This window comes from Protopterus annectens, chromosome 4.part0 (genome assembly GCF_019279795.1).
Source record: "Protopterus annectens isolate FY-2018-M chromosome 4.part0, PAN1.0, whole genome shotgun sequence".
In the NCBI taxonomy this organism is placed as follows: Eukaryota; Metazoa; Chordata; order Ceratodontiformes; family Protopteridae; genus Protopterus; species Protopterus annectens.
The window spans coordinates 643,782,980-643,797,236 of NC_056733.1; the positions used below are offsets into that span (position 1 = coordinate 643,782,980).

The 14,257-nt window shown below is 45.5% G+C and overlaps 1 protein-coding gene across 1 annotated transcript in view; it reads left to right on the top strand.

Annotated features, from left to right (window-relative positions):
- Positions 1–14,257, top strand: part of SETD1B (SET domain containing 1B, histone lysine methyltransferase) — a 1,665,584-nt gene that overhangs the window by 424,066 nt on the left and 1,227,261 nt on the right. Inside the window, exon 7 of the mRNA XM_044068611.1 lies at positions 13,079–13,104. Within this exon, the coding sequence (XP_043924546.1) occupies positions 13,079–13,104 (26 nt within the window). The remainder of the gene's footprint in view (positions 1–13,078; positions 13,105–14,257) is intronic.

Here is a 14,257-nt window from a genome sequence, read left to right on the forward strand (position 1 = left end):
GCCTGGCATCAGTAATTGCCTACTGCAGACTTCAAGGGATACAAATATATCCCTATTTGGACGACTGCCTGATCCAAGCGGACAGCAAACACATTCTTCTGAAACATCTGGCTTGTGTAATAATGTTATTGAACTCTCTGGGATACGCAGTCAACAAAAAGAAATCAAGGCTAATACCCTCTCGGAAGCTAATTTTCCTGGGTGCCAACTTGGACACAAACACCCAGATGGCCTACCTCACGCCAGAGAAGCAGGGGCAACTAATTCAATACTTCAGAACATTAGCAAATTGTACCAGGCTTACTGCAAGGAAAATCCTGCAGGCTCTGAGATTCATGGCATCTTGCATCTTACTAATCCCATGTGCAAAGCTGCATATGAGGAAACTACAATGGTACCTGAAAAACACATGGTCTCAACACAGCCACAGTTTGGAAACAATAATACCACTAATTCCATGTCTACAAAAGGAATTTCTGTGGTGGGCTCAAGCATGTCAAACAAACACAGGTCTTCTTTTCAGCAAGCCTCAAGCAAATCAAGTCATCACAACAGACGCCTCGGACTACGCCTGGGGGGCGCACATGACAGATCGGTGCATTCAGGGCAAATGGTCCCAAAAAGATAAGCACCTTCACATCAATCAAAAAGAAATGCTAGCAGTAATAAATGCTATTATAGCTTTCAAGAACTTTCTACAACCAGGTCAACTATTGATAAGAACGGACAACACCACAGTTATGTGGTACATAAACAAGCAGGGAGGAACACATTCTTACCCCCTATGCAGACTGGCCATGTCACTTTGGAACATGGCCATGGACTTACAAATGGAACTACAAACACAGTACTTGCCAGGCAAGGAAAACATGCTGGCAGACAACCTAAGCAGGAATATGACAGATCCACACAAATGGAAGTTGCATCCAAAAGTTTTTACAGAAATAATCCAAGAATGGGGAAGGCCAGACATAGATCTATTTGCCTCCCACAAAAATCAATTGACAAAATTCTGCTCAAGGATCTTCCATCCAAAGGCCTGGAGAGTGGACGCTCTCTTTCAGCTGGACATCAATGACAGTTTATGCCTTCCCACCTCTTCCTCTGCTGCCCAAAGTTCTATTGAAGACCAGAGCAGACAGACCAAAGATGATCCTCATTGCTCCGGACTGGCCAAGGCAACACTGGTACCCACTTCTGAGGAGCCTGACGCATTCCCCACCATGGACCCTGCCTCTAATGCCTCTTCTTCTGACTCAACACAGCTTCAAAACTCTTCACAGTCAGCTAAAAACACTCAATCTAGCCGCATGGAAGATTCCTTAGCATCACAGCAGGCCCTACTCTCCAAGGAGGTGCAGGATGTCATTTTGGAGGCCAAGAAGGCCATCAACTAGAAAAGCTTACTCCGCAAAATGGAAACGTTTTTATGCCTGGAATGAGAAAAAGGGCCAGGACCCTGGAAAACTGAATTTACCTCAAATACTACAATATTTGACTGAACTGCTAAGCAGTGGACTTTCTTTCTTCTCCTCCATCAAAATCCACGCCTCAGCCATTTCTGCAGAACACAACACTGATCCACCTTTATTCTCTCACCCTCTCAAGACAGTTTCTCAGAGGGGCTAAGAATTTAAGACCTCCAAGGAAACAACCAATACCTGCTTGGGATCTTAATTTCATTTTGGAAAAACTGACCCTGCCTCCTTTTGAGCCAGCTGCTTCATCAGATTTGCAATATTTGCCCTGGAAACCAGCTTTTCTTCTGGCTATCACCTCAGCTCATAGAGTTTCAGAATTACAGGCTCTCATGGCTGTCCAGCCTTTTATCATCTTCCATCAGGACAGAGTTTCCTTACGAACCAACCCGTCCTTTATGCCTAAAGTGGTATCCAGGGTAGCTTTAAATCAGGCCATACATTTACCTACTTTTTATCCTAATCCGCAAAACCAAGGGGAGAGATTACTACATTCCTTGGACATCCACAGACAACTGCGTTATTATTTGGACAGAACAAAGCCTTTCAGAAAATCAGAACAGCTCTTTGTGGCCTATGCAGTAGGAGCTCAAGGAAAGCCAATTTCCAAACAGACAATTTCAAAATGGATAGCCCACTGCATACGCTTTTGCTATTCCTTTCATGGCAAAACTGTACCTACAGGCATTAGAACTCATTCCACCAGGGCCACTGCCACCTCTGCAGCCTTCCTCAGAGGAGTTCCTACCAAGGATATTTTGGAAGCAGCCACTTAGAGTTCTGTGCATACCTTCTCCAAGCACTACAACCTACCATTATACTCCAAATCTAGAGCAGGCTTTGCCACTGCAGTCTTGCAGGGCATTTTGGCTCCTCCTAGTTACATCTAGTGCCTACCACCCCTTTCTTAGCTTTGGGATTCTACCCATCTGTTATGACTGCAGCTGTATGCACGATGAACATAGTACAGATGTCCTTCAAGGATGCATCTGCAGTCATAACATATGGGTTGTCCTGCCTCAGGCAGCCCTTCGGTCGGCCGGATTCCAAAGTCTGGGTCTGGCCTCGGCTGATGTCGCACTTTCCCCGACGTCAGAGCTTCTGGGGTATAAAGGCATCAGCCGACGCCATTTTCCTCCGTCTTTCTTGCCGCGCGGTGCCCGAAGCAGAAGCTGTTCGCAAGTGCCGGTCGGTCAGATCCAGAGATTTCAGCGACCGAAGACTTCGAAAAAAGCTAAGTACCCCGTTGGGGACTCTTTCTTGCCTCAGCCGATGTCAGACAAAGTAAATAATTGTTTAACTTGTGGGAAACAAATACCTCATAAGGATTTCCATTCTTACTGCCTTCCTTGCTTAGGCCCAGACCACGACGTATCAGCTTGTTTAGCCTGTGCCTCCTTCAACCGACGGACTCTTAGACGTCAGTCGGAGTTTGCAGAAGAATTTTTCGGATCCGCTTTTGCATATAAAATGCCGTCGGAGACTCCGACTACGCATTTGGCCAAAAAACGCAGGGAAAAGGACCGACACTCGCGGCCCGCGGTTTCGGCTGAAACCACGGCTAGGCCTACCGCGAGTGTCTCGGTTTCGGCTGAAACCAAGCCCTCGGTTCTTACTACGACAGAAACCATACCTCCGACAACCGAGGCCAGAGAGCCCCCGGCTGAGTCGGCTTCAGAAATCCCTACCGAAGCTAGCGCTCAAGATTTGTCCGACACCATTCCATTGGACATTTCCACACCTGCACGTGGGGCAGCTAGGCCCCCAGCTTCTATGTCTATCAAGGCCTGCTCCAGGGCTAAAGCTGCCAAACTTTCAAAAGCTTTACCTGCCAAATCTACTTCTCAGAGGCCTTCCTCAAGTTCTCAGATTCTCAGTCTTGCTGACGAACTTATATCCTTGATTAGGGGTTCCCAACCTCAGCCAGACAGGGCCTCCCAACCTCCACCAGACAAAAGGCCTAGGACTGAACCCTCTGAACTTCTCTCTTCCGATTACTCCACGGATGGATCTGATTTATCAGACCATCAGGAAGGGGCCTATTCTCCTTATGAGGATTCTGATGCTGAAGATTCTATTCCTTCGGCCTCCCCTCCTGAAGAATTTTCCTTTGGGGAGACCTTGCACTCTGAGGGAACACTTTCAATGGCAGGGTCAGGATTTTTCTGATTCTAGAAAAAGACTAAGGACTTTTTTACATTTGCCCCAGCATAGGCCCTTAGCCATACCACCAGTGCTAACTGTAATTGATAATGTGTATAATGATGTTAGTTCTGCACCTGATTCTCTTCCCCCGGCCCCTGCCAAACCTGACAGATATTACAGGGTCCCGGATTCTCACTTCCACCTGTGCAAAGCCCATGCTGCAGACCCAGAAACTATTTCACAGGGCCCAAAAGGTGTTGCAGCTGCCACTGCCAAAAATCCCCTACCCTCTGAAAGAGAGTCTATAGCATTAGAGAGATGGGGTAAAAAGGTTTATACATCTGCTACTCTTTCTGCCAGGACATTAAACTGTCAATTCCATATGATACAGTACCAAGAATATTTGTTACATCAGCTGAATAAGAAGCTTTCTTCTCCTGAACCTTTAGACCGTAAATCCCTTCAGGATTTGGTACACAACTCTCAGCAGGTCAGTAATCATTTCTTAAAATGTGGCTATGATGCACTGGAGGCTTCATTTAGATCAGCTATGACTGAGGCAGTAATCCGTAGGCATGCCTGGCTAAAAGAGCAATCCCTGCCAGACCATGTCAAGGCTAAGCTCCTAGATGCTCCAATGGAGAAACAAAGTTTATTTGGCTCCCCTGCACAGGAGATTCTAAAGAAAGTGGAAGAAAAAGCAAAATCTGTGCAAACAGTAAAGGAATTTCTACAGGTCCAGCCTCCGAGCTTCAGCAGAAACTGGCCTTCCAAGAATTGGTCCTTTCCAGACACCTCCAGAGCACAGAGGGGCAGGAATAGACGCCCTCGAGGCAGAGGTCAATCAAAGGATGCCTATAGGGGCTGTCAGTGGCAGCCTGCCAACCAGAGGAGTAGTGCCACAGCTGCAACTACAACCACTACCACAGGACAGACACAATGACTTGACTCTGATTCCGCCTACCAGGGAACAACTGCAAGCTCCCTTGGGCGGAAAGCTGGCTTTATTCTCAAAAAACTGGCATTGCATTACAAAGGACACATGGACATTGCAAACAATAGACAAAGGATACAGGTTTCACTTCCACACTTTACCAAAAAGGAGCGGAATGCCAAACCTACCACCAAACCAGAAGCCAGAGGCTTTAAGACAAATCAAAAATTTACTTCAGATGAAAGCGATAGAAAGGGTACCATCTATGGAACAAGGCCAAGGATTTTACTCCAGACTATTCCTTGTACCACGAAAAGAAAACCAATGGAGGCCTATTCTCGACTTGTCCACACTGAACACATATCTCATTGTGCCAAAATTCAAAATGCTGACCCTACAGCAACTTCTTCCCATGTTGGGCAAGAAGTCTTGGCTGGTGACTCTAGATCTCAAGGAGGCATACCTGCACGTCCCTATCCAACCAGATTGCAGAAGACACCTCAGATTTCTTGCAGGATCAGAGCATTATCAATTCTCAGCATTACCCTTTGGCTTATCTACTGCGCCCAGAGTATTCACGAAATGCCTGGCATCAGTAATTGCACATTGCAGACTTCAGGGAATTCAAATCTACCCATACCTGGATGACTGCCTAATGCAAGCGGACAACAAGACAAAATTGATAAAGGATTTGGCCTATGTCATACACCTGCTACAGGCCTTGGGATACACAGTCAACATCCAAAAGTCAAGACTAGTGCCATCCCAAAGGATAACCTTTTTAGGTGCGGATCTGGACGCAATAACTCAGATGGCTTTTCTCACAGAAGAAAAACAAAAACAACTTCCAGATTACTTCATGACTTTGACAAGACAAACTCAGCTTACTGCAAGGAAAGTCCTGCAGGCCCTGGGTTTCATGGCATCCTGCATAATCTTGATCCCACATGCCAGCCTGCATATGAGGAAATTACAATGGTACCTAAGGAATTGTATGGTCTCAACACAGACACAGTCTAGAAACCATGATACCAATTATTCCATGCCTTCAAAAGGAATTCCTGTGGTGGGCTCAGGCCTGCCAGTCCAACAGAGGGTTGCCTTTCAACAAACCAAAACCAAGGCAGACCATCACCACGGACGCCTCAGACCTAGGATGGGGAGCACACATGGAGGACAAATGTATCCAAGGCCTATGGCTACAAGGACAGCTAAATTTGCACATAAACCAAAAGGAGATGCTGGCAGTGAAACATGCAATCGAGGCATTCAAACCATTCCTCCAGCAAGGACATCTGCTGATAAGGACAGACAACACCACGGTCATGTGGTACATAAACAAACAGGGAGGCACGCATTCCTACCCTCTATGCCAGATGGCAATGGATCTGTGGAACCTAGGCCTGAATCTCAATATCCAACTGCAGGCCATATTTGTACCAGGAAAAGAGAATTCACTAGCAGACAGCTTAAGCAGGACTACCACGGATGCTCACGAATGGACGCTGCATCCAGACATCTTCAAACTCATAACAAAGAAATGGGGATTGCCAGAGCTGGATCTGTTCGCCTCCCCTCTCAACCACCACCTGAAGAAATTCTGCTCAAGGACATACCACCCAAAAGCCTGGAGGGTGGACTCTCTCTCTTTCAGCTGGAATGCCCCAATAGTGTATGCATTCCCACCTCTCCCATTGATGTACAAGGTTCTACTGAAGATCAGGGAGGAACAGCCAAAGGTGATACTAATAGCTCCGGACTGGCCAAGACAACACTGGTATCCGCTACTGAGAAGCATGTCTCAGGCAAACTCATGGCCTCTACCCCTATGGCCTCTTCTTCTAACGCAGAACAATTTCAAGACCCTGCATCCAAACTTGAAAACACTGCAACTAACTGCCTGGAAAATTGCTTAAAACCAAACCAAACTGTCTTATCTCAGAGGGTCAAGGACATTATGCTGGAGGCTCACAGACCCTCCACAAGGAAGACATACTCAGCTAAATGGAAGAGATTCCTCATTTGGAGCACATCAAAGGGCACAGATGTCACACTGGCAAACCTAGCACACATCCTAGAATACTTAGCAGAATTGTTCCACAATGGCCTGTCTTACTCTTCCATTAAGATTCATGCTTCAGCAATTTCAGCAGAATACAATATGGATCCTCCTATCTTCTCTCACCCTCTACTCAGACAATTTTTGAGAGGGATCAAAAATGTTAAACCTCCAAGGAGACCCCCTCTACCTGCATGGGATCTCAATTTTGTGCTGGAAAAATTGACACTACCTCCTTTTGAACCAGCAGCATCAGCAGACTTACAGTTTTTATCTTGGAAAACTGCTTTCCTTCTGGCAATCACTTCAGCAAGGAGAAGTATCCGAGCTACAGGCATTAATGGCAGTGCAGCCTTTCCTTATTTTTCACCAGGATAGAGTGTCTCTGAGAACCAATCCTACTTTCATGCCAAAGGTGGTATCCAGGGTATCCTTGAACCAAGCTATTCATTTGCCTACGTTCTTCCCTAACCCACAGAACAAAGGAGAAAAATTCTTGCACACTTTGGATATACACAGACAACTACGCTACTATCTGGACAGAACTAAAACCAGCAGAAAAACTTCCCAACTTTTTGTAGCCTATGCAACTGGGGTGCAAGGAAAAGCAATTTCCAAGCAGACAATTTCAAAATGGATAGGAAATTGCATTCGCTTTTGCTACTCTTTTCATGGAAAGACCGCTCTTGAAAATATCAGGCCTCATTCCACAAGGGCCACAGCCACCACTACAGCTTTCCTACGAGGGGAGGCTACCAAGGACATTTTCGAAGCTGCTACTTGGAGCTCCGTGCATACATTTGCCAAGCATTATAATCTACCTTTATACTCCAGATCCCGAGCAGGCTTTGCAACTGCAGTTTTACAGGGGATCTTAACTACACCATCCTTATCTTAGTACCTCCTCCCCCAGTTTGGCTATGGTATTCTACCCATATGTTATGACTGCAGATGCATCCTTGAAGGACATAGTACAGTTTTGTACCTACCATAAATGTAGATGTCCGATAGGTATGCATCTGCAGTCAGGATTACCCACCCTCCTTCCCCTCTGTGGTATTCCTAGGGTGCTTACCCCTCTTTCAGCTAGCTGGGGGAATCTATTATGGTGTATTTGTTTGTTTGCATATATGTATGTATATATATATATATATATATATATATATATATATATATATATATTTTGCTACTGTTTGGAACATTCTACATTTATCCAAATTTAGCCTTCCTAGAGGGCACCTGGCATCTGGGGCAAGAAACACTGAGGAAAATGGCGTCTGCTGATGCCTTTATACCCCAGAAGCTCTGACGTTGGGGAAAGTGCGACATCAGCCGAGGCCAGACCCAGACTTGGGAATCCGGCCGACCGAAGGGCTGCCTGAGGCAGGACAACCCATATGTTATGACTGCAGATGCATACCTATCGGACATCTACATTTATGGTAGGTACAAAACTGTACTTTTTGTACCTACCATAAATGTAGATGTTTGAGTGCTAATACAGCTGCAGTCCAGGTTTCCCTCCCTCCTTCCCCTCTAGGAGTATTCTTTTATGGTGTATTTGCTTGCAACTACTGTTTTTTGATTATATTGCATTGCATTATTGCCTAATTTTATGTATTGCCTTCCTTCTGGGGGCACCTGACATCTGGGGCAAGAAAAACTGAAGAAAATGGCGTCGGCTGGTTCCTTTATACCCCTGTCGCACTGACATCAGGGAAGAATCGACGACAACCGACGCCGGACCTAGACGTTGGAATTCGGCCGAGCGAGGGTCCGCCTGACGGCAGGAGAACCCATCTGTTATGACTGCAGCTGTGTATTAGCACTCGAACATCTACATTTATGGTGGGTACAAAACTGTACTTTCTCCTGGACAGTCTTTCATGCCTAAGAAACAGATGCTTAAAATGTCCGAAGACCTCATTACTCTAATCAGAGGTTCCCATCCCCCTCCTGAGAAAAGGCCTAGGCAGGATACAGACTGTTTCCTCTGATCAGGTTTCCATTTCCTCTGATTCCTCTTCAGACCAGGGATACTCTCTACCCCCCTATGAGGACTCTGATGCTGAAGAATCTATCCCTTCAGCCTCTCCTCCTGAGGATTACTCTTTTGGGGAAACTTTACATACCATGAGGGAGCATTTCCATTGGGAAAGTCAAGATTATTCAGAATCCAAGAAAATCAAAAAAAGGCTCAGGGACTTCCTTTTATTGCCTCAGCACAGGCCCCTGGCTATTCCGCCTGTGTTAGATATTGTGGATGATGTGTTCTCTGAATCCAGCTTAGCTCCTAATTCTTTGCCCCCTGCACCTGCCAAGCCAGATAGGTATTATAGAATCCCTGACTCTCACAAGTTTCTTTATAAAAACCCTTCTGCTGACCCAGAAACCATTTCCCAGAGTCCTAAAGGGGTTAAGGCTTCCATTGCAATTGCAGTCCCCTCTGACAGAGATTCTGGAGCATTGGATAGATGGGGGAAGAAAGTTTACATTTCTGCAACTTTAGCAGTAAGGGCTTTAAATTGCCAGTTTCACATGCTTAAGTACCAACAATATTTAATGGCTCAGTTAAAACAGAAAATGCTTGCAAGTTCAGAAGCTCCTGACTATAAAGAAATGCAGGATTTATTGCATGCAGTTGAACAGGTGGGAAAACATACTCTGCAATGTGGTTTTGATTCTTTAGAGGCCACTTGTAGAGCCGCAGTTACAGGTTCTGTGATTCGAAGACATGCTTGGTTAAAAGAACAGAGTTTACCTGATCATGTTAAGGCAAAATTATTGGATGCTCCTTTACAGCATGATACCTTGTTTGGTGTTAAGGCAGAAGAGGTGTTAAAGAAAATGGAGGATAAAGCTAAATCTATGCAAACAGTCAAAGATTTCTTACAGGTACAGCCACCTCGATTTAGCAGAAATTGGCCTGCAAAGAATTGGTCCTTTCCAGTGTCAGACAGGCCACAGAGAGGCAGATACAGACGCCCAAGAGGCAGATCTCAACCCCAAGGCTCTAACAGACAACGACAGTGGGGTACCTCAACCCCAATAGGAGGTGAGGACAAGTCTCAACCTTACAGGAAACCGTCTCAATGACTTCCTCCTTCGTATGCCAAGCACTTCCCTTTTGGCAGCCCCCTTAGGGGGGAAAACTAGCACTTTTCTCTCAAAATTGGCAAACAATCACCCAAGACAAATGGGTTCCGAATATTGTGTCTCAAGGTTACAGGTTCCACTTTCACACTTTACCAAGGCTAAAAGGAATGCCAAACCTGCCACAAAATCAATGGGCAGAGGCTCAAAAACAAATTTCAGCCCTCATGGACATGAGAGCTATTCAAAAAGTACCACAGCAGGAACAAGGACAAGGATTTTACTCAAGACTCTTCCTGGTCCCCAGAAAGGACAAAGCCTAGAGACCCATACTAGACCTTTCAACTCTAAATACTTACCTGGATGTTCAAAATGCCCTAACAGCTTTCAAGGACCTTCTGCATCCAGGACAATTATTAAAGACAGACAACACCACAGTAATGTGGTACATAAAGAAGCAAGGGGGCACTCATTCTTATCCCCTATGCAGGCAAGCCATGACCTTGTGGAACACAGCTCTAACTTATCAAGTTCATCTGCAAGCACAATTCCTGCTAGGAAAGAAAAATACTCTGACAGACGATCTAAGCAGAAATATCATGGACCCTCACGAATGGAAATTGAATCCACAAATCTTCAGCATGGTAACACAAATATGGGGATGCCCAGACATAGATCTTTTTGCCTTCCCACTGAATTGCCAACTACAAAAATTCTGCACAAGGACTTACCACACACAAGCATGGAAAGTGGATGCTCTTTCGTTCAGCTGGAAAAGTCTAAAAGTTTATGCCTTCCCACCACTGCCTCTCCTTTCAAAGGTACTCCTAAAAGCCAGACAAGAAAAACCACAGATGATCCTGATTGCTCCAGACTGGCCACGCCAGCACTGGTACCCAATCTTAAAGAACTTAGCTCAAGGCCCACCATGGATTTTGCCTCAAATTTCACACTTTCTGACTCAACAAAACAATCAGATCCTGCATGGTCAGCTCAAAACCCTAAAGCTGGCTGCATGGCAGATTCATTAGTCAAACATGCAACACCTCTCTCTAAAGCTGTTATGGATGTCATTTTGGAGGCCAGGAGGCCTATCACCAGGAAATCTTACTCAGAAAAATGGAAGAGATTCTGTGCCTGGAACCAGGCTCAAAGCCTTGACCCTCTTGTCCCAAACATTCCTCAGATTTTACAATACTTAATTGAGATGCTGGACAAAGGCCTATCGTTCTCATCAATTAAGTTCCACGCCTCCGCCATTTCAGCACATTACAACACGGATCCTCCTTTATTCTCTCCTTGCTAAAGCAGTACCTCAGAGGGGCTAAAAACATAAGACCGCCCCGGAGAGCACCAATACCAACTTGGGACCTCAATTTTGTTTTGGAAAAGCTGACCCTGCAACCCTTTGAGCCAGCCAATGCAGCCGATTTAAAATTCTTATCATGGAAAACAGCTCTGCTCCTGGCAGTAACTTCAGCACGAAGAGTCTCAGAGCTACAGGCATTAATGGCAGTGGAACCTTTTATAATTTTTTATCAGGACAGGGTTTCTTTAAAGACAAACCTTACCTTTATGCCAAAGGTGGTATCTAGTGTGGCTCTTAACCAAACCATCCATTTGCCAACTTTTTATCCAAACCCCCAGAATAAAGGGGAGAAACTTCTGCACTCTTTGGACATACACAGGCAGCTACACTTCTACTTGGACAAAACAAAAGCTTTCAGGAAAACTGAGCAACTGTTTGTAGCATATGCTGCAGGATCACAAGGAAAGGCTACACACAGCATGGAAAATCAGTCCCTAATAACATTAGGCCACATTCTACCAGAGCAACAGCCACTTCAACAGCCTTTCTCAGAGGAGTACCAACCAAGGAAATTTTGGAGGCTGCAACTTGGAGTTCAGTGCACACCTTTACCAAGCATTACCACTTGCCTCTTTACTCTAAATCCAGAGCAGGATTTGCCACTGCAGTTCTGCAGGGCCTCGTAGCCAATCCTAACTCTTTATAGACCAGCCACCCAACCTTAGCTTTGGGATTCTACCCAAGTGTAATGACTGCAGCAGTGTAACACGATGAACATAGTACAGTTTTGTACCTACCATAAATGTAGATGTTCGAGTGTTCATACTGCTGCAGTCCAGGTTACCCTCCCTCCATCCCCTCTGTCCTAGCTGGACTTATCTATACCTTTCTATCCTATACAACCTTTGTGGTGTATTTGCTTGTAACTGAAGGTATTGTTTATATTTTATATATATGTTTTAGTAGCAATATGTATTGCCTGCCTACTTGGGGGCACCTGACATCTGGGGCAAGAAAAACTGAAGAAAATGGCATTGGATGCAACTTGTATACCCCTGGCGCACTGACGCCAGGGAAGAAGCGACCGCAATAAACTCCGGACCAAGACTTTGGAACTCTGGCCGACTGCGGGACTGCCTGATGGCAGGATAACCCAAGTGTAATGACTGCAGCAGTGTGAACACTCTAACATCTACATTTGTAGTAGGTACAAAACTGTACTATATTCTCAGCAGAACATCCTCTCTACAGCACGAGTGAATGTTGAATAGAGACATTTCTAGACATTGTCCACTGGTGGGGCACTCCTCAAGTGGATCTGTTTGCCTCCCCCCAGAACAGACATTTTCCCAATTTCTGCCCCAGGATCACTCCCCAATTGCCTGGAGAATAGATGCCTTCAGCATTCCATGGAAGGGACTGTTTCTATACGCTTCCCCCCCTTCCATCTAATCCAAAAGGTCCTACTGAAAATCAAGAAAGGCCAACCAAAAATCTTGCTGGTGACCTCCTACTGGCCAAGGCAACACTGGTTGCCCCTACTTCACTCACTAGCCAAGGGCAATCACCACAAGTTACTCCACAAGATGGATCTTCCCACACTACAAAAGGGAACCCTAATCCATCCTCACCTACAGATGTTAGCACTAACACTCTGGGTGATAAACATCTAATCCCTTTTAGACACCACTACTCAGAGGACATGCTTACAGTCCTGAGGGAGGCCAGGAAACCTGTTAGTAGAAAGTCATACTTATCCAAATGGGAGAGATTCTCAAAATGGTGTCTACATAAGGACAGGGACCTCAACCAAGCAGATCCTTCCCTAGTCCTTGCTTATGTGTGTGAACTCATTAAGGATGGACTTTCTTACTCCTCAGTGAAAGTGCACTTTTCCAGCCATTTCAGCTTGCCTGCCTCTAGATCCCCCTCTGCTATCCAGGCTAGATGTAAAACATTTCCTGAGAGGGGTCTCACATATCAGGCCACCTAGAAAACCCATCCCACCACCCTGGGACCTAAACTTTGTCCTGGAAAAACTAACACTGGCCCCCTGTGAGCCAACTAGCAATACTACTTTACAGTTGTGTACATGGAAGACTGTACTGTTGGTGGCCATCACTTCTGCTAGGAGAGTGTCAGAGTTACAGGCTCTCATGGCTTGCCCCCCCCACACACACACACAACCTTCCACAAGGACAGGATGACCTTATGCACTAACCCTTCGTTCATGCCCAAAATGGTCAACGACCTATCGTTAAACCAATCTATTCACTTAACTACCTTCTTCCCCTCTGCAACTAAAAATAGTGAGAGGATTCTCCATTCCCTGGATGTACACAGACAACTGAGATTCTACCTAGACAAAACTAATTCCTTCAGAAAATCTAACCGTTTGTCTCCTTCCATCTCAGGTCTCTGAACAAGGCAGTCTCCAAGCAAACTATTTCATGTTGGATCAGAAAATCCATTTCTGTGGGGTGAGAGCTCACTCTGCCAGAAGCATGGCTACTTCCAAAACCTTCCTGAAAGGGCTGGATATAGCTTCCATTATGGAAGCAGCCACCTGATCCACTGCTCACACCTTCACCAAACACTACAAGCTGGACCATGACTCCAGCGCCAGGGCAGGCTTTGCTAGAGCAACCCTGCATGGGGTTTCTGGAATCTTCCACTTCTACCTCCACCCTTCTCTCTAAGCTGTGGTACTCTCCCACACTAAGAATACTGCAACATAGGAATAGAAGGACATAGAATAGTTGTGTAAAATCTTACCATAACCATAGATGTCCTTCTCTTCCATGTTGCAGTATTCCTTCCCTCCCCCCATCCTCCTGGATTAAATTTGGACTATGGACATAGCTCTTTGGCACTAGGAAGCTCTACCCTTCACCAAGAGCAGCTAGCCTGCATATTACATTTGACTCTTCTGGTTGACATCATTTTTTACTCTCTTTGGGACTGTCTGTCTGGCCTTCAAGTTCTGAGGTCTGTGCATGCAGACGTCACTTTTAAAGTCCCTGCTTTATGGCCCTGTGTGTGATGTCCCACGCACCTACAGCAGCCAGCCTTAAGCTTTTGTATAGGAACTGACGTTTGGGTCACCTGAGGTGGGAAATCCCACACTAAGAATACTGCAACATGGAAGAGAAGGATATCTATGGTTATCATACGATTTTACACAGTTATTCTGTACCATTATATCTATTATTTACTAGGCCTTATAAATATGATGAGAG